General features: G+C 39.8%; 1 protein-coding gene across 1 annotated transcript in view; it reads right to left on the bottom strand.

The window, feature by feature from the left end:
* Positions 1–26468, bottom strand: part of CUBN (cubilin) — a 142745-nt gene that overhangs the window by 113807 nt on the left and 2470 nt on the right. Inside the window, exons 5-22 of the mRNA XM_058833158.1 lie at positions 26194–26295; positions 25195–25298; positions 21452–21578; positions 19765–19933; positions 18891–19022; positions 17608–17703; positions 16944–17065; positions 14614–14800; positions 12781–12899; positions 11066–11297; positions 9561–9742; positions 8613–8775; positions 8242–8432; positions 4149–4305; positions 3210–3388; positions 2553–2715; positions 2103–2319; positions 982–1112 (exon numbers count right to left, since the gene is read on the bottom strand). Of these exons, the coding sequence (XP_058689141.1) occupies positions 982–1112; positions 2103–2319; positions 2553–2715; positions 3210–3388; positions 4149–4305; positions 8242–8432; positions 8613–8775; positions 9561–9742; positions 11066–11297; positions 12781–12899; positions 14614–14800; positions 16944–17065; positions 17608–17703; positions 18891–19022; positions 19765–19933; positions 21452–21578; positions 25195–25298; positions 26194–26295 (2773 nt within the window). The remainder of the gene's footprint in view (positions 1–981; positions 1113–2102; positions 2320–2552; positions 2716–3209; positions 3389–4148; positions 4306–8241; positions 8433–8612; positions 8776–9560; positions 9743–11065; positions 11298–12780; positions 12900–14613; positions 14801–16943; positions 17066–17607; positions 17704–18890; positions 19023–19764; positions 19934–21451; positions 21579–25194; positions 25299–26193; positions 26296–26468) is intronic.

Here is a 26468-nt window from a genome sequence, read left to right as displayed (position 1 = left end):
ATGAACAGCCATTGGTACTTTGTGGCTGCATAGATGAGTACTATGAATTTCTGGTATTCATCTAACAAATCCCTTGTAGTCTGCATTACATGGAAACCACATAGAAACTGGATAGTGATGGATAGCAAACAACTCAGCTATAAACACATTATCATTTTTATATTATTTCCCTTGTGCTTCTTTGTGGTTTAGTTCTGCTAGGCAGACCCTGTCCCCCTACCTTCCATAGCACTAAGTGCTGTGTTCATTTGTTTCTTGAACACACCCAGGGATGGTGACTCCACCACTTCCCTGGGCAGTTCATTCCAATGTTTAACCACCCTTTCTGTGAAAAAAAAATCCTCCTAATGTCCAAAAGAGAACTGAGAGAATGAGAAGACATTCTTCCTTAACCTCACTGAAGTCTTAGCCCTTTAGAAAATACTTAAAAAAGGGAATTAATGTATAACAGGAGCCTTGAACTCTGGTGGAGACAGAAATGTTGCACTCTGTTGTAATGAAAAAATTGCTTGTGCTTTCAGGTTATTTTGCTGCTTTATCAAATTTCATCCTAATTGACCTTTCTCTACCCACCATCAATACTGAACCTTACAGAGACTAAATTAATTTTTTATGGCACCCAAGGGTCTCCCATTCAAGTGAGTTGTCCATGATCACTAAGTTTCGTAGATCACACATACTCAGCTCAGAATGGACGAAGAAAATTCAGAAAATACTTTTCCTAAATAATTCATGAAGTTCTGCCATGTCAGCTCTTACTGACTTTTAAAGGAAAGCAACAATGCTGCTTACAGAAATTGCTTTCCGCTTTCCTAGGGAGTAAAAAGCTTTTGAATAAAGCAGAATGAATAAGAAGGAGTAGAAGAGGCACCAGGAAGTCTTCTGGCAACACAGAAAATAATGATTCTGTTTCTTGTAGTGGTTATTTACAGTGACAGCTGAAAACATTTAATTTGCATAATGAACAGACTGACATATTACCTTTGGATGCATCCAGGGAGATATAATTAGCTGAGAAGCCTTCAGATGCAATGCTGTGATCTGTTGTGAAGGACAATGTCATCATATTGCCACCACTAGTGAGAGATGGTGGAATTGATCTTCCACAGTATCTACAGAAAAAAGATACCCCAAATTGAATGGCAGTACTTTTTAAAGGATCTGTATCACTGGAAGGGAATTCAGCTTTCCTGTGAAATTTGAATAGTTACACATACACAGTTCTCTCCTTTGGATGATACAGATTGCAGGCATATGTATCACGGGACTAAATAGCACACTACATGTACAAGGGTACAAATCTAAAGTGTGGCAAAATCAGAGAAGAAACTCTGACTTACATCAGGTTGTCAAATTCTTCTTGAATTTATACTGTGCTGTACCTAAAAAAGGCTGTTCTTTTGTAGGAGTCAGAGTGGCTGGCCAAACATTAAGACTGCAAAAATGCTCTTTGTTATGAGAGTCATTTGCTCCACATTTTCCAAAATACTGCCATGCCAGCCAACTATTTTACAGTCTATAGCTGCAGCTGGATACTGTTCTCAAGCAATTCAAATATTCCTGAATTCTAGGGCAACAAGAAAACCTTGTTTATATATCAGTTGGAAAAGTGGAATAACAGAAAATATTCTTCCCTAAGATAAAATTATGTATCAGAAGAAAATGAAAATTAAATCCCAAAAAATGTAGTTTTTATGGATATCCAAATGTTCAGCCTTTGACGTAATCCTTCTTTCACTTCTGCAAGTCTTTAAAATCCTGTCTTTTCTGGGCAGAGATACATTAATGCTTTTCAATTTGTTTTCCATAAATCAAAATGCTAATGGAGCAGGACAAAGCTAGCTATTGAAATCTGTCCTTAAAAGAGCTATCCTTTTGACACAACTTACTTTCTCCAAATATATTATTTATTAAATGTGCTTCTCATTACATGGTCAAGTAGCAAGCTGCCTTTGCTATCCTAGCAGAGAAATTGCTGCTATTGTTTCTGTGATGAAAAGAAAATAACCTATACACAAAATTTAAGGAAGTAAATTGAATGTGTGTCAGAACAGTGCTCACTCCACAGTAACACAGGTCTGTAGGCTAATGAACATATTTACCTTCCCAGTTCTTGCACAGTGCTGTTGTCATATATTTTAAGATAATCCTTTCTGCAACCATAATCAAATGCCAAGTTAAATGAAGTGAATGTCAGGCGGATAAAGTAGCCGGGTTGAACATTGATAATCCAGGTACAGTTAATCCCATGTGGGTACCCATCTGGATAACCAGGACTTGTAATGCTTCCTGACGGTCCAGTGAGAGTCTCTCCACATACTGCAGAGATTTAAAATATCAGGTCAAATAATATGTTTATAAAAAAGCAGTTAGACACTTATAAAATTGGTTACTTTTCTTTCTGAAATTTCATAGTCTTTCTTCCTTGATGCATATCACATGGTAACTGATTCAGAATTTATCTGAAAACTTGATTTCCAGTTGTTTTCAGCTTGTGGGAAAATTTGGAAAGTACCAACACTCTACACTGAAAACAGCTAAACAATCCTTACCTGTATCTAATGGCCAGTACTGAGCTCTGAAGCCAAGGTTGGTAAGTGAGGAAGCTCTGAATTTGATATAGAGATTGTTCCGTGTGGATTGCACTCTAGAGGGTACAGCTGCACCACAGTATTTCTCCAAAATAGGAGAGTCTCCGTTGTTGCCATCTCTGACCTGAAGAACAGTGTATTCAAAATATCCTATAGAAATTTTTCTTACATTCAAGTATTAAGCATAAAGTAATTAATAAGAACTATATAAAAGAGATCCTTAGGAAGTCAACCCTACCCTTTCTTCACTGTGGTTTCTACTGTAGGCACATAAAATCCAACCTTATGCCTATAAGAGAAGCACTGTCCCACATAAAGTATGTCAGATGGAGAAAAGATGAGATCTTACACTCTCAGTAGTAAATGGCACATAAACCTCCCAAACCAGGCCTATCTGTTTAAGGAAACCTGATACTTATCTCTGATTATCAAAACAATCGTAACATCTTTGTAGAACCAAGGAAAGCTTTGGGTTCCCATTATGAATCTGGAAAAGCTTTTGTGACTGCTGAAAGGAGTGCTTGCCTGCCAAGAACTTCTGCTTTGGTGGAGATAAATATTAGAAGGAACTTGCAAATATGTATCTACTATTCACAGTATATGTGTATTATTCTTTACCTCAATGTAGTCTGAATCACAAGTGCTTGTATTTCGAATGTCAAAGTTGGTAAAGTTGAGAACCACCACTTTGGTAGCTGGCTGGGAGATGATCCACTCACAGGTCTTTGGGTGAGGGGACATCCTGGGATAATAAGGTGAATGGATTGTACCTGCTCCAGACAAGGAACCTCCACAGGCTGCCAAGAGACACCAGGAATCAGGACTTGTAATGAATGATTTCAAGGAATGTATCATAATGATGATATAAGATATGTATCAAGTAACATTATGAAATTAGAAGAAAACCAACCCTAAACTTTCTTATTACAGCAGCTATTACAGATCACTCAAGTAAACATATTTAAAAGAAAAAATTACTATAGGTATAGCCTAAACATGCTATACCTACAGAAGACCAAACTGTGCCCATGAAAACTAATGGATTTGACTCATTTGTTTCACAGACACAGATAGCCTTGTTGGTGGCTAAGAACTTAAAGATGAAGATAAAAAGATTTAGGCATTGAAGATATAACATCTTTGGTATGTCAGCATGAAGTGATAAATCATTAGTACCATATCACAGAACCATTAATAACATATCACAGAATATTCTGCATTGGAAGGGACCCACAAGGATCATCAAGTCCAACTCTTAAATGAATGGCCCATATGAGGATCAAACACACAACCTTGCTGTTATTAGCAATATGCTCTAACCATCTGAGGTAATTTCATGGTCAAAAGTAACAAAGGACATGTTTCCAAGCATGTTAGGAGTGCCTACAGCAAACCTGATGCAGACATCTTTTAAAATAAATAAATTTACTCTGTTCTATTCTTTCCTTTCTTTTGAAGTTTGTGTTTGACCTATTTCATGAATAATACAGCATGGAAAAGACTGAAAATGTCCAAATTACAGATAAGTTCACTGTGCAAATGCCCAGTTCCTCTTACCAACTTGATAAATAGCCCTGAAGCTAGTTCTTTGCACGGAAGCACCAGACTTGAATTTGATCCAAAGACCATTGCTGGTAGAAGTGATTGGAGACATGAGTGTATTATGACAGATTTTTCTAAGAAGAGGAGACAACTCACTGTCACCATCTCGAACCTAGTCATCAAAAAGAGGAAAGAAAAGTATTAGATCATAAAAGCATTAGGATCTGATATCCAGATAAAACTATAATGTCACAAGAGCTGCTACATAACAAAAGGATACATAACTGGTTTACATATTTATGAGAGGGGCAAAGAGCCATCACAGTAACTGGCACAAGCACAGGACTTATGAGAGCTCCAAGGAACAATCAGATGATCAGCACAGAGGACACAAACACATGCTGCTGTCACAGGACATTAGGATTAAATGATCTTCTCTACGAACCACAGTTTTAGCACTATTTGTGCCTACATTTCCAAAAGTAAGGTAGGTAGGTAGGGTGCTCACCAATGATAGCTGTGAAATTTTTGCCAGCACTAAGAACTGCTGGGGATAAAAAGGGTATTTTTGATTTTCTTTCTCTGGCCATGAAGTTTCTAGTGATTTTTCAATGGCACCTCTCCAGAACAAGCATCTGTCCCATCACACCCATACATCAATGCAGGCAGACAGCTTACTAACAGGAGATGCAACTCCAAGTCCCTAAAGCATCTGACATGTTTTCACTCCTTTATCTGAGGGGTTCAATTCATGATCATGGCAATGAGGCTGTATCAGGGAATCCAGCTTTTACCTTCTGCACTGCCTTCCTACTGACCTCAAGCAATTTGCTAATCAAAGGAGAAATGTATCTTATTTTCCCTAAAGCTGATTATAAATCCTGATTATCAAGGGGAGTAGAAGGGAAAGACTTATTTGTACTTCAAGACTTCAGACCCTGAATCCATATTCCACAAGTAAGAATAGCTACATCCAGGGATCCAGGCAGAGCCCTACTATATCTCTGAGGTGCCTGCCTCATTTCAAGTGGGCAGCAACCACCTGAGGTCCAAAAGACAGGTACTCTGCTCTCTGCCCAAGCAAAAAAGTGCAATTTTTGTCCCAAAGATTCTCCCAAAAACAAAACACCTTTTTCTGCTGTTAAAGTGGCGGTAATTCATGTAGATGGAACTGGTTTTAAATGCATCTATGTGGTGTCAAAGCCGAAAAGTCTTTCCAGTGAATTCACTAGTAAACCAGGGACATCCAGCTTTCAGGTCCTCTCTGAGGAAGAAAGAATTCTTTCTTCCTCAGCTGTATTCATCCATGGGCTGGGAGAGAAGGCAAGGAACCCTTATGAACCTGGTGAACAGGCAGTGGCTGGCCTGCTTGCCCAGCTTTGCAGTCTAAAGCTGGTGAGATGTCTTTCTGACTAACAGATATTTCCAATTTCCCTCTAATTTGAGTTTAAAGTGATACAATTATTCAGGATTTACAGCAGACCAGCTGATAACAGAATTTGTGCCAAAATATGTAGTAAATCTTTAGAAAGCAGTGAACAACTTCCAGAACAGTAATTCACAGGAGTTTACAGGTTTTTCTTGATCTGATTCTCCTTACATTTTTTGTTTATATAGTCCAGTGAGTAGTGATAAAAATAACAGGTTCTCTAAACTGTGTATTTGAGTAATGTCTCCTATTGCCACTTAGAAGGATGGCGTGGAAAATGGGCTGCCTTGGCTAGCATCTTACCTCTGCATCATCATGTCACAGCCTTTCTCAAATAAGTCTTATTGTCTCTAATTTCTTATTGCAGATGCCTTACTTAGCAAGAAACTAAACATCCCTTCCTGAGAAAGTGCTGTGAGCTGTGTCTGGTCCTTGTGGAAAGTCTACATATTTCCTGGTATAGCCAGGTATAGCCAGGGAATGCACCTTTCCAAAGTGACAAAAGAGTTGTTGGAGAGTGACTTTTAAAGTAACTTAAAAGTTATCTCCATAGATGAACCAGTGGGACAGTATTTTATAAAAGCACATGTGAAAAAACCAGGCCTTAATAACAGAGCACAGTACTTTGGTTTTACTGACTGTCCCAGCCAGAAAATGTCAGTCCGATTTCTCTGCTCTGGGCTGAGCCACAGAGTAGGAGGGCAGGAAGAAGAGGAGGGCAGAAGAACATGGAAACTGAAGGGCTTGTGACTGATCAGCAGTGAGGTAAACGCCTTGCTGAACTAATACAAACCGATGGTGTTCAACAGAAATGGTTTTGTTTCTCTGGCTGCTGTGAATTTAGCTGCTGTTTTGCCAGCAATTAGGCAAGAGGAGTAGCAGGCCAAACAAACAAAAGCTGTCTGTTTTCATTAAACACACTTCCCCTCTCATTTCAGAAACTAATTACACTTCATTCCAACCTAGGTCTTTGAATTACAGGAGAGAAGGGAACGATGTCAACACAATAACATCTTTTAAAAATAGACCGACAGCATAGAGCTCACAGGGGCCTGTTCCTCACTGGTCAAGAAGAGATTAAATACAAAACCAAACCTGCACTGCCACTGAGCCTCATGGCTGGCAGCGCTGGACCCCGCTTTGGGGCCATAGGGATGGCTCCTTCCTGCTTCATCTGCAGCGGCACCTTCGCAAATCAGCTGCTGACCGTGCCCAGTTTGTTTTCCTTCTGTTTAGCTCTGCACAGCACAGACACAGTTTTTTACAGGCAGCGGTACAAAGCAGCCATCCCATGTGGGATGAGGTGTTTATGGCTGTACAGAGAAATACAGGCTGGGAACAACCGCAGAGGCCTTGAGACGTGGCAAGCCGGGGCGTAATGCAGAGAACAGGGATGCCATGACAGGAGAAGGGACACGGCCAGCAACACAGAGAGCTTGTCAGGCTCTGAGGGCACCACCATGACCCACTGGGGCCAGCCTTGCCTCCACCTGCACCCTGCCACTGTCCAGGACCCACGTCAGCCCCTGCCCCAGCAAACCTGCAGCCCGGTCAGTCTCTGTCTCCCCACAGTGCGGCCGTGCCCAGCCAGGGGCTCTGCTGAGCCAGGTTCCCCCTGTGCCCCACATCCTGGCCTGCCTCAGCCCATGCCCAGCCCAGCAGGTGCCCTCGGCCCAGGACAGCCCTGCTCCCTGGCCAGGGTGTGGGGACAGGCCCTGCCCCTGGCCGCACAGCGCTGCACCAGACCTCCTCCACGGCCAGCTCAAGGGGTGCAGAGCGGCAGCTGCACAAAACTGGGCTTAGGGATAACAAAGGAATTGAAAACATGCTATCTCATGTACTTAAAAGGCACCCTACAGCTGTAAATTTGTATGTAACACAACATTGCAAACCAATGAAGAGAGCTAGGAGTAAAAGCAAAAGCAAAAGTCACCTTAAGTGGATCGCACTAAGTACTGACATTAGTACTGCATTATTATTACATTTGCCATATAGAGAACCTGTACCATTTTGTTTTCTTTGACAACTAGATTTAGAATAAAAACAATTCCTGAATTAGACTTGTAAGATTTCAGTTATGACAACAATAAACTCCTAGCTTTACATATGTATATATAATCATAGAGTCATTAAGGTTGGAAAGGACCTCTAAATCTTACAGTCCGACTGTAAACTGAGCTTGGCCAAGCCCACCACTAAATCATGTCCTTAAGTGTCATTTCTACACATCTTGTAAATACCTCCATGAATGGTAATTCAACCATTTCCCTGGGAAAGTGTATATAAAAATTTATATAGTGTGTGTCCTTTCAGTGTCAGAACAAGATCTTCCATATAACACTTTGACTCCAGAAAATGCTGCATAGCAGCTATGCCATTAATTCTGTTTTTCTTGCAGTTGACATGCATTTACCAAATGTCAAAACTCCCCCTTAATCATGTACAGACAATTAAGAATTAGTGTTAAGCTAGACAGATTTTCTCATTCTCTTATCTTTGCTTCACTCCAAATGCACCATCCTGCTCTTTCAGCCCCTGTGACTTTTGGACCCTAGTAAATTTGTATGCTTAGTTATTTGATTAGCACCTATTTCTGCATTGGCCCTTGGGAGAGAAATTATACATGCTCTTGTACACACATGCAATCAAACTTTCATATCAATTGATTAAGGGAATCACCTCTATATAATTTTCTGAACAACCACTATGACTCTCCAGCTCTATATGGGTGAAGTTGAGGAATATTTTTTCATCCTCTGGCTGTCGGATAATGTAGACACATTGTCGGCTGTTGATATAAGGGTTGGGCCAGAAAGGAGATGTGATAACCCCTTCACTCTCTGTGAAATTTCCTCCACAACTTGGATCTGCTATATTTAGAAAAAAAAAAAACAACAAAAGAGATATTCATAAGTACAGTAACTCCTTTTGAGGCTGCCTCTGTACAATGTCTGCAAATCAAAAAGAATCACTATATTATTAAAGAGCAAGTGTTAATTACATCCATTCATGTGTTGTTGGCAACCTTTAATCCTGAGTATTTTACTTACCAGGAGATGTTGTATAGACAATATGGAAGCCTTTATCAGTAACTAAGTCGTCAGAGTGAAAGTGAATAAATGCATATGGACCAGTGGTTTGGAGTGGGGGTGGAGATCCAGTGCTACAGTATTTACCAAGGACAGGGTCTTGTGGAAGAAGACCATCTCGAATCTAGACAAAATGATAGATCAACATTTAGGATTCTCATATGTGTGCCAGTTGTGAACAGTACCAACACTCTTTAAGTTATCTCAGAGGCCCCAGAGGTATTGTGGATGGTGGGTGGAGGGAAAGCTCACAGGAAATTTCCTCTAAACACAGAGGAACCAAGAAACTAAGAAACCAGCAGAGCTGCGATGCTGCTGCCAGAAGTCATCAAGGGTTTTGTGAAAGGGAAAGAAAGTATCAGGAGATACACAGTTGAAATGTTTTCTTGAAGTCATGCTCTGCATTGCACACAACATGCTATTCCAAACTGCCTTCTCATTTCCATGAAAAGGTATTGGTGAATTCTGTAAACATTGTGTCACATTTGACAAAAAGCCCTAAGCTCATACATCAGGTCGTGGACAGCTGTGTGAGCTACAATATGAAACTATTAGTCTTAGATCCCTTTCCTGAAGAGTTTCCCATAGGCTCATGAACTCTCTGTGGGTTGCCATTTGACAAGGAGCTTGGTGACTGAACTTTGTAAGAAAGTGAAAGCTTCCCATCAAGTATTTGGCCTGAATCCCATTCTTTTTGTCACAGGACTTCTGTGAAGCTGGTTCTCCTCCCCTTTCTGTCCTATTGTCTCTGATTGTGCATGGATGGCTGGAATATAAATAAAAAGGAGCATTTTAACCCAGGATTAAATGTTCAAACAGTCCCCTTCTGTACATAAAAAAATTTTGAAATATCTTGCTTTGCAATAACATATCCACAAAATGTTGTGATAATTCACAATTACACTTTACCTCTAAATAGTCATAACTGCAATTTTCATGGTATTCCAGGCTCAGTGTGCCAAAAGCAAATGTGATGAGGAGGCCAGGACTGGTTGAGATGGTCCAGAAGCAATTTCTGTTTACAGGATAGTTACCAGGATATCCTGGAGAGCTTATTGAGCCGTAAGCACCTGTCAGCTCACCACCACATTCTAACAGAAAGAGACATGGAACAACAGAGTCTTTATCACTGCATGTCGGGTCAGAAGATGATTCATCCTGTAGTGTCAAAACTAGCTAACACTTTGGGATCAGAATAAATTAAAAAACAAAGACAAGGCCAAAAAAACCAGCAGGTTTCTTCTTAATTCTGCAACTCAATTTTAAAAGGAGAACTCCCAATATTTCCTGATTTGCACAGTAAAAGAAAGATTCTTACCCAATTATGAATAATATGCCTCGAGAACAATAATCAGAAGCACCGTGTTTGGAATGGATTAAAACAGTCTGACTTTCTGTTAGATTTCTGTACTTCGTAAATAGTGTCCAGTTTTTATTCTATTACAAGACTACTTCCATTAAAAAGAAAAAAAAAAAAAAAAAGGAAAATATAGTGGCAGGTAAGGCTGTTTTATGTACCTGTAATAACAACATCAGTGCAACAGTTGGGAATGGGAGGGGGTACATCATGTATTATACCTCAGGAATAGCTAGTTTAATCGCATCTACACTGCTCTCTTTGCTTTTTTTTTTGTTAGTGCTACTTTTTCCTCCAAAATATCTCCTTTACTTTTCAGTACTCATATTTGTCAATTAGTAATTACTGATCTAATATTGACAATTGAAAGAAAAAAACCCCACCAAAAATCATATTAAAAGCATTTCAAGAAATATTTCTAGAAATAAGGAGATTATATTTTTTGCTCTATGGTTCATTCAAGACACAACCCACTGCACTATTTTGTTTCTGGATAATACACAAAACACTGAAGTGACCCTAATGTTATGTGAGATGATTTGAAGTTTATCTCTGGAAATGGATTGCCTGACCATCTGGAACAACCACTCAATTAACATTACCAAAAATTCAGGCAGAAATGTTCAACAAATCATACCAAAAACCTCACACATCCTTTAAAACCCAATTCCTTACAATCTATAATTTTTGGAACATTTAGGCTGTTGTAAATTGTCAGTGATGAAACAAAACATTAACTTACTTGTTCGAAGTACTAGATACTTCTGTGAGAAAAGAGAACTGACTAAATGAATGGCATCCCCAGAAACACATGCTCTCTGGAGGATTCCTCACAGGAGGTGTAAAGCAGCCTTAAAAAACTATTTATTGAAAGCTATTCACACAGAGGCCTAGAGCTAGAGTTCGAAAATATCTTCAAGTGATATATATGTCAACATTTCAGTCTCACTCCCTTAAAAAATATTGTCCTTCTGTTCCTAATGTTTCCCAATCACAGGAAATAAGTCATTAATTTTACTCCAAAACCATTAAGATGCTTGGCATTTCATCAACTTACCAGGATCCTGAGATTCCCAATGAACAGTAAATCTTCCAGTAATGGTGTGGTTTGAGTATAACCAAAAATACAGAGAGTTGTGGGAACTGAAAAGCTCTGCAGGACCTGGGAAGCCACAGTATTTTCCTAGCATGTGCATTGATGCTGAAGGCCCATCGTGGATTTGAAGGAATTCAGAGTTACACTCATTACTTGTCCCCAGTTGGAAGAATGGGAAAGTAATACGCAGAATCTAATAGAAGCGAGAAAACAAGAAATCTCTTTTTTCCATCTGCTGAGACACTATCTATGCAGAAACTTTACAGAGCAGATATATGTATTCATGCAACTGTGAGAATCTATGAGCTTTAGAGCCATTATGTCATTTCCTGAAATGTTCCAGGACAGAAAAGAATATTAAAGAATCTTAATCTTCAAAAGAGAGAAGATAGACAGATAAGAATTTAGTCAGTGAAATTTTCTGGAAAGAGCATTATTTCTATAAATTAATAATTGAGACCATTTGCCTGTGTTATATGTGCAAAATACATATATACATATATATATATATATATATATATATATGTGTGTGTGTGTGTGTAAATTTCAAGCCATGGGAAAAGCTTGAAACACACCATCAAATACCTTATTCCAGGTTTCCCTAGGCAGTTTTTTCATCACATAATTAGCATTTTTCACCCTTGCTATGGCTGAAATGCTGCAATGGGAGTTAAAAGATTCAATGATCTTGTTTCACACATACAAAATCAGTGTCTCTAAAGCCGGTTCTGGATGCTTAGTGACATGCACAGCTTTAAGTTTGTTCAGATTCTTCACTGATGTGCTGTAATATGCTCTGCTGAAGACAGTGGTGTCTCCCAGGCTTAAGGCTAAGGACATGTCACATACATATGTGTGTATATGTAATGCTGTATATATGTAATATATGTAATTCTGTATAAACCACTGTTAAGCACTGGTTTATAAAATTACTAAATTCATCCCACAAAACACATCATATATTTAGGTGCCAAGTAAGAAATTTCATGCTAAATTATGGAGTAGCATATTTTGTAGTTGTTATTTATAACACAAGTGGAATTGTTAGTTGCAATCAGAATCAGAATATACATTTGTGTGCAACATTTAAAAATTAATCCTTAAAAAAAAAATCAAATGCTGTTATTACACAAAGCCACTGACAATATGAATTAAACATTCCACATTTCTGCACTCAGACACCAGAAACATGAAATTGTTTTGGGGTCACAAAATCACAGAACAGTCTGAGCTGGAAGGGACCCAGAAGGATCATGGAGTCAAACTCCTAAGTGAAGAGCTGGCCCATGTGCGGATCAAACCCACAGGCTTGGTGCTGTTAGCACCAGGCTCTGACCAACTCACTTAGCTCAGGAACCACGTGTGGAGCTCATCAGAGCACAGCATTTCTCATGCAGCCATTCACAGACCACATTCTAAAACAATGTGGGGCAGCTCCCTTCTGTAGCTGGAGATGGATTAAGAAACTCTAACCCTCAGCTGCTTAGAAGAAGCTTGGAAAATCTAACCCAAGCAAATCCTTAGGCTAAGGAGCCTGAAGGCTTGTAAGAATTTATTTTTTGAAAAACTATTTATTCTGAGGGGATTGGATCACAACATAGGAACGCATGTAGCTTGAATATAGTCATGTTTGCTCTGATAAGTTGAGGATTTCTTTAAGTTGAACTCTATTTTACCTTGTTGGGATTAGTTTCAATAACCCAAGCACAGCTGACCCCACTGCTGTACCACTGGCTGTGTGGGTTGTTAGGGTAACTGAAAGTCCCCCTCAAGCCTGAGAGGTATCCTCCACAAACTGAAAAAAAAAGAGAAAATTAAACAAATTTTGTGCTATTACTGTACAGACTAAAACAAAACGTCTTTTTTGGCATAGCTTTTTCTTCTTAAACATTTAAAACAATGTTGAAAAGTACTTCTATAAAAAGATCTTTAGGACTTCCTCTCAAGTGGAATGACATCTCAAAAAAGCCCAAAGTCCCTGAAAGAAAGATAGTTCTTGGAAAAAGAACAAAGAATATCAGTTGGAACATGTGGATACTGCCAAAAGATATTGAGTCTGTCTCATGATAGTGTCCATAAATTGCTTTGCTTCCAGAAGGATACCTCCAGATTGAATCTCAAAATTTTCCTTTCCAATGAAGTATCATTTTGCATTTTGAAGTTAACATGATGCAAAATTGTCTTTATCAGTAGTGGTACATCATAGAAATTATCCTCAAGAAGTTTTATTGTTCCTTTTATTGTTTTTGGTCAGATTCCTGGACCTGATAATCTCTCTTATTATATACCATGGTCTGTTCTTTCACTGAACCATTCAATGCATTGGAACTTAGAACTGAGAAGCCCAAACAGCTACAGAAAAATATGTCTGCAAGGCAGCCAAAATATAATGCACATATAGCTACAGAGTGCACCAAGCACCTGTAGTTTAACATTGAACTGATTCTAAAGAAATAGCCAATTCTCACCAAACTGTTTTGTTTCAAAAAGTGGTAAAAATAATATAATTTTATTTAAAATGTCTGCCTAAAAAATCTCAACTTTTTTCAACCAGATTCAAAATGATCACGTAAGAAAATAAATTTTTTCTTCATTGATTGGAAACTAAAAGAACAGGTGGTACAGTATGATTCCTTGCATAAAACCTGGTTCTCTATCACTTCATTATAATGGCTAAAAATAAAATTTCTTCTTCTGTGGACTTAATAATAAAACATTACTAGTTAGATACTTCAGGAAAATAGAAAAAGACCTAAAATAGTTCTAAAATAGAGCAGATTTCACAGGGGATCAGTGAAAGTTGTGCAATCTCTATTTCATTAAAATGTAATTTGCTTTCTTCTTAGCAATCTACAATAAAAATGAGCCACTTCTGTTGCCACAAGGACACTGGACTCACTGGAATGCTGTCCTGACCTTGTTTAATTAAAATTAATGGCAAAAAAGAGTTCTCAAATAAACAGAATAAATTATATTAGGAGGAAAAGGGAGAACCTTGCAGTAAGTATAAAACTGAGAGTCCACCATTTTCACGCCTAGCATTTCTTTCATTAAATTTCTTTCTGAAAACCTTTTCTGGCTTTTCCTCTTGACTAAGAACATGAGGACCTTTTTGCTTCATAACAGATGAAATAATATGCACAAAAGAGAAACATCAATATATTCTCTTGTTCTCCTTATACTGGATCCTCTTTCCCAAACAGCTTTCCAGACCACTTTCTCAGGAGCAGAGATCTGATTTTAGGATGTCTGGCATCTAGCCAAGGCTAGTAGGCCTGCAGATCAACTTCATTGTTGTGTTCCTACTGCTAAACAAAACAGTTATAAATGAAGCTCATGGAAAACTCTGACTTGCAGGGAATTTGGGTTGGGACCTCTAATCCACCAATTTTTCACACCATAACTCAGTTCTTATTCACATGTTAATCCCATGCACCAAGCATCTAGTGGCTGAAGCCTGCTGTCCCATTTCCCAGGAGGGAAGGAGGGGGAGGAGGTTCTGGCTGTACCTTGCTGGGCAGTCTGGCACTGTGGTCCTGTCCAGGCGCTGGTGCACTCGCAGGAGTAGCCATTGACCCCATCGGTGCAGGTGCCCCCATTCTGACACGGGTTGCTGGTACATTCATCAATGTTCTCTGTACAATTAGGGCCTGTCCAGCCTGCATTACACAGGCAGAAATAGCCAGAGATCGTTGCCTACAGATATAAATAAATCAAATAAACTGTCAGCATGAATCACCTAAAAAAAATCAATGGAGTCAGCAGAAAGACCAGTGTTTACACTTATTTTATGAGGAGATACTGGAGAAAAGAAATAAAACCTTTGAATTTTTTGGCCTTGATGATCACTGGTGAATACCAAAATATACATAAAGCCTAATCAGATTATCTATTTCTTTGGGTTTTTCTATTAAGTTAATTCTTAGCAGGCCTCTTTCACATTATTTTCTTAAAAATCAAAACCCTTTCAGCCAGTCAGAAAACTCTTTGCTTGGTTTCAGAATGATCAGTCTAGAATCAAATCAATCATATTACCTAAACCTTATAAATAGCAAGGCAAGATAACTGGTTTTTGAGTAATTTCTCTCAAGGCCTTTCTCTGGGAATTCTGCACTGCAGTTATTTGGGCTGTTAACTTTCATTTTCATCCTGAGGAATGTTTAAGTGGAAAAATTTCATCACCTTTTCTGCTTTATTCCTTATTCTGTGTGTATTTCTATTTCCATTGTCACAACCTATACTGCTTCTCTGTATAATCAAGTCTTTCCATATCTGTAACTGTTCTAGTTTCATATGCCCTCCTACCTTATATCTCTTATTTTCTAGACACAATCTTTAAAGGTAAAGCAGAACATGGTCCCAGGTATAGGCTACAATCCTGTCTTTGATGACATACAGCCAGTGTATTGCATTCTCTATTTGCTTTTCCATTATCTGTTCATGTCCTCTGTGTCCCAAAGAGATTTTCAGTATGGGTTTTGATGTGTGTTTAGGGCTCTGAATGTTGTTTTAAAAGGTTTGATCTGTGTTGCCTTATACTTAATTGACATTATATTTCCGCTGTTATTATGCTGGCCAAATATAGTTGTTTCTCTATTTTATTAGATGCTTCTGTAGTCCCATCACTTAAATATCTGTGTTATTATCTTCAGATACTAGTTTGTAGCCATGATTGTCTACTGTTGCATGTTAACATATATTTAGGGGAAGATGTCATATCTTTTAATAGATTGACAAAAATGAAGTAAATAGTTGGGAAAAGTATCTTATGGTCACATAAGATCTGGGCACAAAAGGCCCTATAAATATCTTTAAATATGAGTGAAGACACAGTAGATAAAATACAAAATAGAGAGCAAGGAATGCTGGTAAGGAGCAGAGTCTAAGTGAGAGGACCATCACATTTCACACAGAAAATTGAAAAAGCAAGAGGTAATACACAACAGAATCATAGAAACATTTAGCTTGGAAAAGACCCTTAAGATCATCAAATCCAGCTGTTAACCTAACACTGCCAAATCCATATCTTATGTCCCATTTTCCCTATGCCTCCGGGGATGACCAAAAGGGGAATATCAGCAGCCTAATGGGGATAAATGGGAAAAGACTCTACTGGAACAAAAAAATAGCATTTTTGAGTATTTCAGCAAAATCATCATCATAAATATCCTACACAACAAAATCCCCAGGTCTGCAGCATGGACTTTCCAGGGCACAGCACACCTCACTAAGGAAGCCTAAAAAGTCTTCACAGGGTCCATGAGGACAAACTAAATGCTCACTGTGCACGAGAATGAATTCATACCGCCTATCAGTTTAGATCCAAAAGACTTGGTTACCATCAGTGCAACCAATTTCCTTGAAACACCCTTTCCATGTTCATATAAACAGCCTGAGACTCCAGAGTGCTTTCACAAGATCAGACTACAAACTCATAAGCAACTCTGCTGGATATTAATAGTCTGAAGGTCAGCAGAGGTACTGGTTCTGTTATCATGGGTAATTTCCCCATGATTCAGGGTGGTAAATTACTTTCCTGTGCCACCAAGAACAGTTCTCTCCCACCAGCATGAGCATTCCATTGGCTAGCATGGGCATTGCTCAACAACTTCTCAGGCCATTAGTGCCAGGATTGCTACCTCTACTTCACAAAGAAAGAAATGGCTTGTGTGCCCTGACATTCATTTTGCTTTCCTCAGGTATATCCTTTAATCTTGCCATCTCCACTGACTTTGCCTCATTCCCAGTACTATGTACTCAGCCTTCAGTCTCACCAAGTCTCCCTGACTGGTTATAACTACACAATGCTGTCACCACATGTGAGGAGCCCAGCACTTACCAAGCACTGCCCATTTGCACAAGGGTTTTGCAGCTGACAGATATCACTGAGAGGAGAGCACCCGTTCGGCCCGTATCCACTTCCCGTGTACCCGGATTTGCAGGAACAAAGTGCCATGGGCCCTTGGGAGATAAGACAAGATATAGAATGTAATTCTCTTACAATAATACCAATGTCTGTAAATGTCCTCGACATGTTGAAGTAGTGTCTTAATATAATTCTAACTTGATCTTTTGACACCTTCCCTGATCAGTGCCCAGTTTGACCATGTAAAGAGCCATAGGGCTGTTTTGCTATAGGTAACTGAGAGTCCAAGGTCACCTCCATGGGAAGTGGTGGGGTAGTCAAAGGATACTTATGGGAAGGGGAATGGTAAAAGCAGCTGTATAACTGGAAAACTGCATCGAAGAGAAATGGTGAATGTCCCCACAGTTTTAGGATAAAGTCTTCTTTTTGGTGGAGACTAAATCTACTTCTGTCAGTATCTGTGAAAAAGTCTTCTGGCTTTAGCTGACCTGCCCGTAAAATTCTTTGTGTGAGGCAAAACTGACTGTGGCAAAGGGGTGCAATCTGGATATGTTGCTATGAAGTGGACTCATCCTAACTAGATCCTCCTTGAAATTCACATTGATATTACCTTACAGTCTTTAAGAAAGCATCATACCTGGAGCTGAGGTACAAGTAGCCAAAGGATGGCACCCTCCATTATTTATTGAACAGATATCAACCTGGATACATGTTTGTCCATCTCCCTCATAACCTGTTCAGAGGTAAATCTCAGTTAGTCTGTAACAAACTGTTTTCTTTGAGAATTGACAGTAAAACAATCAACTGGTGAGCAAAACAGTAATTCATGGTGTAAACTCATTGTCTTCTGCAGTTAAAAAGAAAGAATTGAGATAGCTCCTGAAGAAAAACCTGGCATATTTATTGTAGCTCCTTCATTGTAGGGATGGATTCTGACTGTAAAAAAATCCTTCCATAGTTTTGGAAGAAAAGTTGAATTAGTATATGCCAAATATAGGTAAAGTCAGTGAAACCACAGAAGCCCATGTCTCTCAGTCACCATGTGTTGTCCTCCCTACACATCTACATCCAGTCAGCCTTACCCACATCCAGACATTTTCCTCCTGCACACCAGAGCAGCCCTTGGATCTCAAACACAACACCCAGATCCTCTCAGGATGTTCAGGACCAAAGCCCTGCAGCACAACTCCTTATGGCCCGAGGTGACATCATCAAAACTTGTCTGAGATTGTATTTCCGGCATGGTGATATCCCTTCAGCACTCAATAACTAGGAGCCTTCACTACCTGCAGTCTATTGCCATTTAAATAGCAATCAAAAAGTCAATTAGAAAGACTTCTTCCTGCTATACTTCTAGTATTGATACGATACATTTCAGAAAGCATTTGAAATAGTAAACCATAAATTATAAAGACCTAAGATGCAAGTTCCACTGCTTGAGCTGTACTGCAGTGGAAACACTGCCTCCTCAGACAGCATTCAGAGCATGACAATTATCAAGACTTTTTTTTTACTGAAGACAATATAGTCTGTGATTTATGGCACACAGGATACTCCGTCAATTAATAAAGACAATGAAATTACTACTATAATTATGCAATCCTTTTTTCTCATTAATGATCTTGTAAAGTAAGTACTTCACCAAATCAAGGCTACAACACTGAAAACAGCTAACTAGTACAAGAGAAACACATTTCAGAGGATCATCTTTAGAGGCATACTCTATACAATGTTCATTAATAGCTGAAGCAGTTTGAATATACTTGGACTCACTCTGCATTCTGTATTACAGTATTATGTATATTTCTTTCTATAAACCAATTTTCAACTCCTTAAATCTACCCCAAAACAGGCTCAAATGTGCTGAATCTTCATCTTTTAAGCCCTTCCATAGTATTATCAACAAGAAATCCATTTTACCTGGTGGACAGAGTCCACAGCGGAATGATCCAACTGTGTTGATACATTGGACCATGGGTGCTGTTGAGCAGCCTCCATTATTACTTGCACATTCATCAATGTCTTGGCAAGTGTAGCCATTTCCTTGCCAGCCTAAAAAAGCAGCACAGAAAAGACATCAAAAAGAAAATGCCTGGCCTTTTTGGTTTCTTTTTTGACCAAATCTTTTCATCGAGTACAACTGAATTGCACTTCATTAGCACAAGAGTAGATCTGTCTCTCTCATAACTGATTAAAATTAATACCAGTCTGAAAATTAGGTTTCAGACATAACAGGGCAGAGATGTGTATATAAGAATGTTTTGTTTTAACTGTATTCTGGATATTTCAAATTCAAACACACTTTTACATAAAGAGGATACAGTTCTGGTCTAGTGCACTTATGTTCATTTTGCAGGAAAGCTTTATTGCAACTTCAGTTAAACACTTTAAAAACTTCTCCCATAGACACCACCTGCCCAGCTCAGGAAGAGTAATCATAGGTTATATAGTCTGAGGTAACAATCAGATTTTTATGTTGCCTTAGGGCAGGAAACATACAGATGTGAAAGTACTGCAGATCTCTTATGAGAAGGTGATAGGACATGATGGACAGGAAGGTATCTATGAACATGATACCTATTTAGGTGCTCAGTTTAGAATGAGATAAATCATGCATTAGACTCCACTGCCTGTGTTACCTATATAAAACATAACCTGCATTTACTCCCTAGAACACAGACCAAATCATTTCATGGAGTTACTCTCATCTGCATCCTGTGTCTGTGCTTGTGATACACAGGCAGTAGCACCTCTGCTACCCCATCCAACCCGAGAGCATGGAAGGACGAGATACCTGTGGGACAGGGGCCACACGTGTAGGAGCCTTGAGTGTTGTGGCACTGCACAAGTGGATCCTGTGAACACGGAGGATTAGGGAGGCTGCACTCATCTACATCAGCACTGCAGGCAGGGCTGCCAGGAGGGGACATCCAGCCAGCCTCACAGATACAGCGGTACTTGGGCTGCCACAGAAAACATCACATTGCATATTTAAGACATTCGCAATAGTCAAGAGAAAGGCAAAAGGAGTTAATTTCATAAAATGGCTTTCAAACTATAGCAGGAAAGCTTTCAGAGCATTACATGGCTTGCACATTTTGTCTGGTAAGTTGCTTCAGTAGTTTTCTCAGTCTATTTCTTCCTCTGAATTTACTTATTCAGATTATGGAAGCAACTCAGGCTCACTCATTATGTTCATAAAAGAAAACTGTAATTTACCCCAAAGCTCCCAGAGAAAATAAGATCAATTATGAGCTGTAGATAAACATAATTAAAAGTCATCAACTTGTTTTTTAACCAGGGCAGAGATAAGCATAAGCAACCTGAAATCATCTTAGCTGTTTTCTTTTAATCAAATTATTCAGTAGTCTTTGCAATGTGCAGCAATGACATTAAAATGCAAATACATGTTTTCTTTTAGGAAAACAACTTTCTAGTAAACTTTACTAATGGCCAGATTTCAGCATTTATCTAGCTTTGGTCCAATTAAAGCTAATGGGAACTTTATTGTTGATTGTCACAAGAGCAGACACTGTTAAGCCAACACTAAACCCTTTTGAAAACCATTCTCAACAAAAAGTGAGCAGAAGTGATGAGTTGTGAAACTCCTAAAACTCCATTTTATAAAAAAATATTTTTATATTTATTTTATTTTTATATTTATATTTATATTAAAACTATTTTATACATAGTTTGCTATAAAACTCCATTTTACAGCAAAGCACAAAAAATATGTGCTGTGACTGGAATGGTGCATGGGCACATAGGAGCATTAAGGAGCACAAGCTTGGCTGGGTGGTTTTGGAGGGCTGCTCTAAGTGGAAAGAGCCGAAGCTGGCATGGTTCATCTGTCCCGTTGGAGTGAACACCCTGTACCCAGATTCTCACCCAAATGGAATGAGCTGGATTGCTCCAGAAGGGCACTCAAGTGTGTGCTAGCATCCACCCAGTGCAGATGCTTGGAAAGATTGGGCCTAGAGTCAGACACCACATCCAGCTGACACTGAGAAGAACCAAAGATGAGCAGCAGCCACACAGTCACCATGCAGCCCTGGCAGCATCCAGGCCCCTGGTACTAATGGTCCACTGGTATGCCTTTTCCAAGGAAAAATAAGATTAATGATGTTTGTCCTCCTTAATAATTAAAGCAGTAAAGTATTCTAGCAATTTAATTCTTCCAAAATAATGAACAGTAAGAATATTATATTTCAAATAACAGGTTTACTTATAAAAAAATATTCCCAAGATCCTTATGGATGTAGTAGCAGATCTAATACCGTGACAAGTACCTTTAACATGGTATATGACATTTTTTATTCTTTCTGCCACCCTTAGTACAACAGAGAGGCTGTTATGTTGTATAGTGGCCTTTCTTGCTGTTTTCCAGCAGCAGTTTGTGCTATGCAGTTTTGTCATGCTCAGCAGTATTTGTTGCTTACTCCTGCTGTGCTGTACGATGAAGTTTATACATTGTCCCTTACCCTGTGGGGCTGATCCCTTTCTTCATCTACACAGAGGCCATGCTCACAGAGTGTCTCAGATCCTTCCTGGCAGTCGTCAAATTTCAAGGCACAGCGAGGCCCATAGGTTTCTGGAGTACAGGAGCAGCTAACAGTGAAAGTGAAAAGAAAAATCAAAATTTCGCCTTTCTACCACTGTTAAAGATTGTTCATTGCCATTCTCCAGTTTATGGGGTGTTCCTTACAAAAATACATCTATTTACCTGTAATAACAATCCTGCTAATGACCATGCAGAGAGGCAAATCTCCTGTTAAGCAGAGACTCAAGAATCATTTGAGGCTTGTGTATATTCATGACTGTCTGGCCTTATGGAAGAATCTACAGCCTTTTGTTACATTCATAAGCACAAATCCAGAAAAAAAGAAAAGTCTAATATAAGACAAACAGAAACCCCTATGGATGGAAACCCCCACTTCACTCAAAGAGCACCTAAGCTTCCTTTTTCAGTTATGACCATCATATGATTCCAGATACTTCTAGAAATATGCAGAAATGCAATGTCTGGCCTGTCCTAGAGAGTGGGGTACCTTCACCCCAACACCACAACCATAGACAGCTGCTGTCTCAGCAGCACCTCAGCTTTTAGAGATGAGTGATGGGAAGAGGTGGAATTTGGGGTTGGTGGGGTGGGAAGAACAAAGTAGTGGATTGAAAGAAGGCATTCTACTGGGAGGATCTGTTTTGAAAACTGCCACATGCATCATATTGTTATTTATAAGGCAGAGCTTGGTTACAGCATTATACATATGTGGTGGAACTGAAACTGGGAACTTCTAAGCCATTGGATAATGTTTCCCTTTTCTCTGGCTCTATTTCCACATAGACAAAATGTGAGGCTCTGAAATACAACTAAAAGAGATATAACTATACAGAAAATCTCCTATCAGATCACTAGCTTCTTAATAAAATGACAGTGAGACTCATTTGGATTCAAGTTATACACTGCAATGTCTGCAGCTTGCAGAGACAAATGGCAGGTACACACCCTTCTTGGATTGTTTTAAAGCTGCCTAATAAAAAAATGCTCCGTAAAAGCATTTCTCTGCAGAATTTGGAATAGGGTATTCCAGTGCAGCTGACCTGGACCTTGGAGCAATTTATATAAAATAAGCTGCTGCTGTCCCTTCCACCGTGTCACACGCTCAGCTGAAATAGCAGTTTCATAAGCCAATTGCAGGTAACTAAACAGTGCACCCAGGACAAACTTAGGCTTCAAAAACCCACAACAGCTTAATGCTTAACTGCAGTCTGCAGTGCAGGACAGCGTGTTCACTATTGTAAGAGACAGCAAGCAGAGCAACACCTTCCCATCAGTGCAGCAGCTCAGCCTGGGCAAGCACAGAGGCAACAGGTCAGGGAACCAGATGACTTTTGTATGTCTAAAGCATATTCAGAGCTTCACGTTCAACTTCAAAGGACACAACAAGGCAATCCGACCATCCCCAAAGGAGGAGAACAATGGCACTGTCTCCCGTCTACTCTGGCAAAGATTAATCTGCTACCCATCTGAAGTTTCACAGAGAAGAGCTTCAAGAAGTAGGTCACACTGCAAGACACTTCAGCCAAATTGTGATGCACTGCTGCTTGGCACTGCAGTGGTTCTCTCACATGACTCACTCACATGAGCACGGTGTGATGAGGCCCCTGTTGTTTTGGTTGTGACACAGAAGTCTGATAGACATGGGGACTTTCACAGCCTTTCATCCAACTGATACAATGTCTCCTTAAGATTCTGACTGAGGAAGGTGTTTCTGGATACCTGCTCTTTTTCCTCATGTTTCAGCTTTCCTGAGTTACAGGAAAAGCGTGCAGAAAAAGAATATGAACCAGGGGTGAATACTGCATTATGCTCCATTTCATGGTACCTAATCCAGTACTTTCCATCACCTGGTATTATCTCTGCAGGCTGTGGAAACATTACCCTTTTCTTTGCAGGCAGTCCACAATGATGTATATAACTATCCCAGAGCATTAGTGGGGTGACCTGGGTTGTTGAGCCCCAGAAAGCTTAGCAGCAGTGTCCTCGCAGTTGCTGGAAAGAGATGTCATGCTCTGCCGGTGGACGGATTTAGTGTTTGTGGAGCACTCAGAAATAAGTAAGACAATATGTGAAAGGAGAACTAAAGATAGTACAATGGACTTGGGGAAGGGACTATATCATAATCCTGAGTGTGTGATGCAAAAGCAGCAATATTAAGGTTTCAATGACTTATGAAGAAGTCTTAGTTCATTTCATGAAGCAGTGATTCAGCAAGTACCAAGGAGGCCAAGCAGTACAACAGGGCAGAAACTGGGGAATCGTGACCGTATGAATACAATGACAATGCTTGCGAAAACAGCAGACCTTAAACCTTAACTTAGTCACACACCTGTACCTCTCTGAGCACAATAAGAAACAAATAAAGGCAGATTGCTTTGTGTGTTGTTTCCTTGACAAATATCTGTAGCAGACAAGCTAGAAACATCCTTTAAAACCAAAGTAAGCTTCCAGGAAGCATCACATGCCTGTAACACCTCAGCAGACTGTGTTAATGCTGAAGCATGAGGAGAGGTGAAACAAAGGAAAACTCCCTTTGTTTGAAGTTCTTCCAAGAACTGACAAAGCACTATAGGCCAGTGTTACATCAACCAAGTATTTGTGGGGGCTAAGATTTCTATGCTGAAGCAGGAGACAAAATGCTTTGCAGAAAGCTGTGGCATGCTCTCCAGCATGCTTGTGCCCATTGCACAGGGATAGCTTTGTATTATATGTGGAAGTTATTTATTTACCAGATTCTTTGACATTCTGGAGAATGAGACACAAAATGTTCAGGATGGCTTGCCCTGTAAGCAGGTGCATGTTTCTTAAGTAGCTGGGCACAGTCAGAGAAGAATAGGCTCCAGGGGCTTCATGAGTGTGGGGCCCAGCACACAGGCAGCCCAGGAACCCCCTTGGGCAGAAGGCTGCAGACAGCACTTCTCCTCCCTTTCTGCCTGGCAGCACTGTGCAATCCTTGCTCTGCTGATGTCCCAGCAGTGCCTGTGTATTTGGAGGGGATGAAGACATTTCAGAGAACTGTTCCTGATTTCACAGAATATTCTGAGCTGGAAGGGACCCACAAGGATCATCAAGTCCAAGCCTCAGTGAATGGCTCACATGGGGATTGAACCATGATTTTGGTGTTATTAGCACCCTGCTCTGACCAAATGAGTGTGCTGGGAATGCCAGTGATCACGGGTGATCACCTCCTTCCTCTCCTCACTCCCTTTGATCTCAAGGGGGAGGTGATAGTGGAGGGATGGTAACATGGCTGTGCTCTGTGGGCACGTTGGTGAGCACTGGTTGCAGAGCCTCCCAGTGCCCCAGCTACATCCCATGGTGCAGGAAATTCCCATTAAAGCAGCTGCACCTACAGCAGGGGGGGTGGGCCACTGGAGCCAGTCTTCAAATTGCAGCTTTCTCCCCTGGCAAGACTCTATGATGGGTCTATGTCAAAGACCTTCTTGTGTCAAAGCAGGCAAAGGCTTTGGAGGCCTTTCTGTGTCTGTGTGTGTAGTGGGCTCAGTGAAGTAAGGATTTTATATGTTCCTAGACTGCAAGGGGTTATAGAGCATAGATATTAAACAGACTTATTTCTAGAACTTGTGCTGCAGGCATGATATCGGGCACAAAAGAAGCAGAGTATTCTACACAGGACATTTGTGTCTGGTTTTGAGAGGTTACCTGTAGCTGCCTGGTGTGTTCACACAAGTTGCTCCATTCTGGCAGCCCAATTCTGTTCCAGCAAAAATCTGGCATTCATTAACATCCACTGAGCACAGGGGGCCCTAAGATGAAATAGAAAACCAGTTTATTTTCCAAATAACTGAGAAATGAAGCAAACCATGGACCCAATGTTTAACATAGTTTTCAAAGATATACAAACCATGGGCTGTTATCAATACAGCTTCCCTTATGAAACACAATAACAAAACTTTATTTTTCAGCTGTGTTTCTGTGACCCTTGCTATCAGTCAGATGGGGATAAATCTCTCAGATGTAAGAAAGCATGTGAACAGCACATTTCTGTCATCCCCTCATTTTCCAACTAGAAAAAAGACTCAGAAAATTTTCTTATAATCTGTTTCTATCAGGAAAGCATGTCAATTTTGACCCAAATCTTGCTGGGGTAACATTTAAGTTGAAATCCTTTGAGAAGAAGATATAACATTTTCATCTCTGGTGCACAAAATTGCACCATTAAAGCATTTGATAATAAAGTCTCTGGATTTAAAAATTCAGAATGAATTTTTGATTATTTACACCCTGTCTTACTTGTTTAAGACTGAATAAATATCCATCCCTTCCCCCTGTCTCTCTCTATCCTTGTGTAAGGTCAACAGCAAGGCATGCAGTTCAGCTCAGTGCTCAGCAAAAACCAGACTAATTCTCTGCTGTGGGAACTGCCAAGAATCACTGACTTCATGGGCCATCGCCTGCATGTAACAGCACAGGGTTTGGCCCAATGCTTTGAGCTTCTTTTTTTACACACATATATTGATATTGTTGAGAAGCAAACATGTAGCTCTCTGACCAATGAGTGATACTGCTGCTCTGCTGTTCAGTGTATCTCACTCTATCCTGAGCAACCCCAAATGCTGTGCTCCGTGGCAATCACACTAACACAGATGCAGTCTCACAATTGAAATACACACTCTGTAGTTGAAGAGGCCAAAGACTCACCTGCCAGTTGCTGGGACAGAGGCAAAAGAAACCATCCAGTGAGTTTACACAGGTCCCTGAGTTCTTACAGGGGTTACTACTGCAGGCTCTCCTCTGGATGTCCTGAAATGCCAGAAAAGTAGAAAACAAGGTTTCTGCTTAGCTGGTGTTCCATTAGCATCTATTTTCAAGACAAACCTTCTTTTTTCTTTCCAAATTCTTTCCTGAATTCCTCCTCCATTTTTTTTTTTTTTTTAGCAAGGTTGATTTGTAAAAGTTTTGAGCTATTTCACTTA

The sequence above is a fragment of the Poecile atricapillus genome, chromosome 2, assembly GCF_030490865.1.
Source record: "Poecile atricapillus isolate bPoeAtr1 chromosome 2, bPoeAtr1.hap1, whole genome shotgun sequence".
In the NCBI taxonomy this organism is placed as follows: domain Eukaryota; kingdom Metazoa; phylum Chordata; class Aves; order Passeriformes; family Paridae; genus Poecile; species Poecile atricapillus.
The sequence above is the reverse complement of the archived record's forward strand: the minus strand, read 5'-3'. Positions and strand labels throughout refer to the sequence as shown.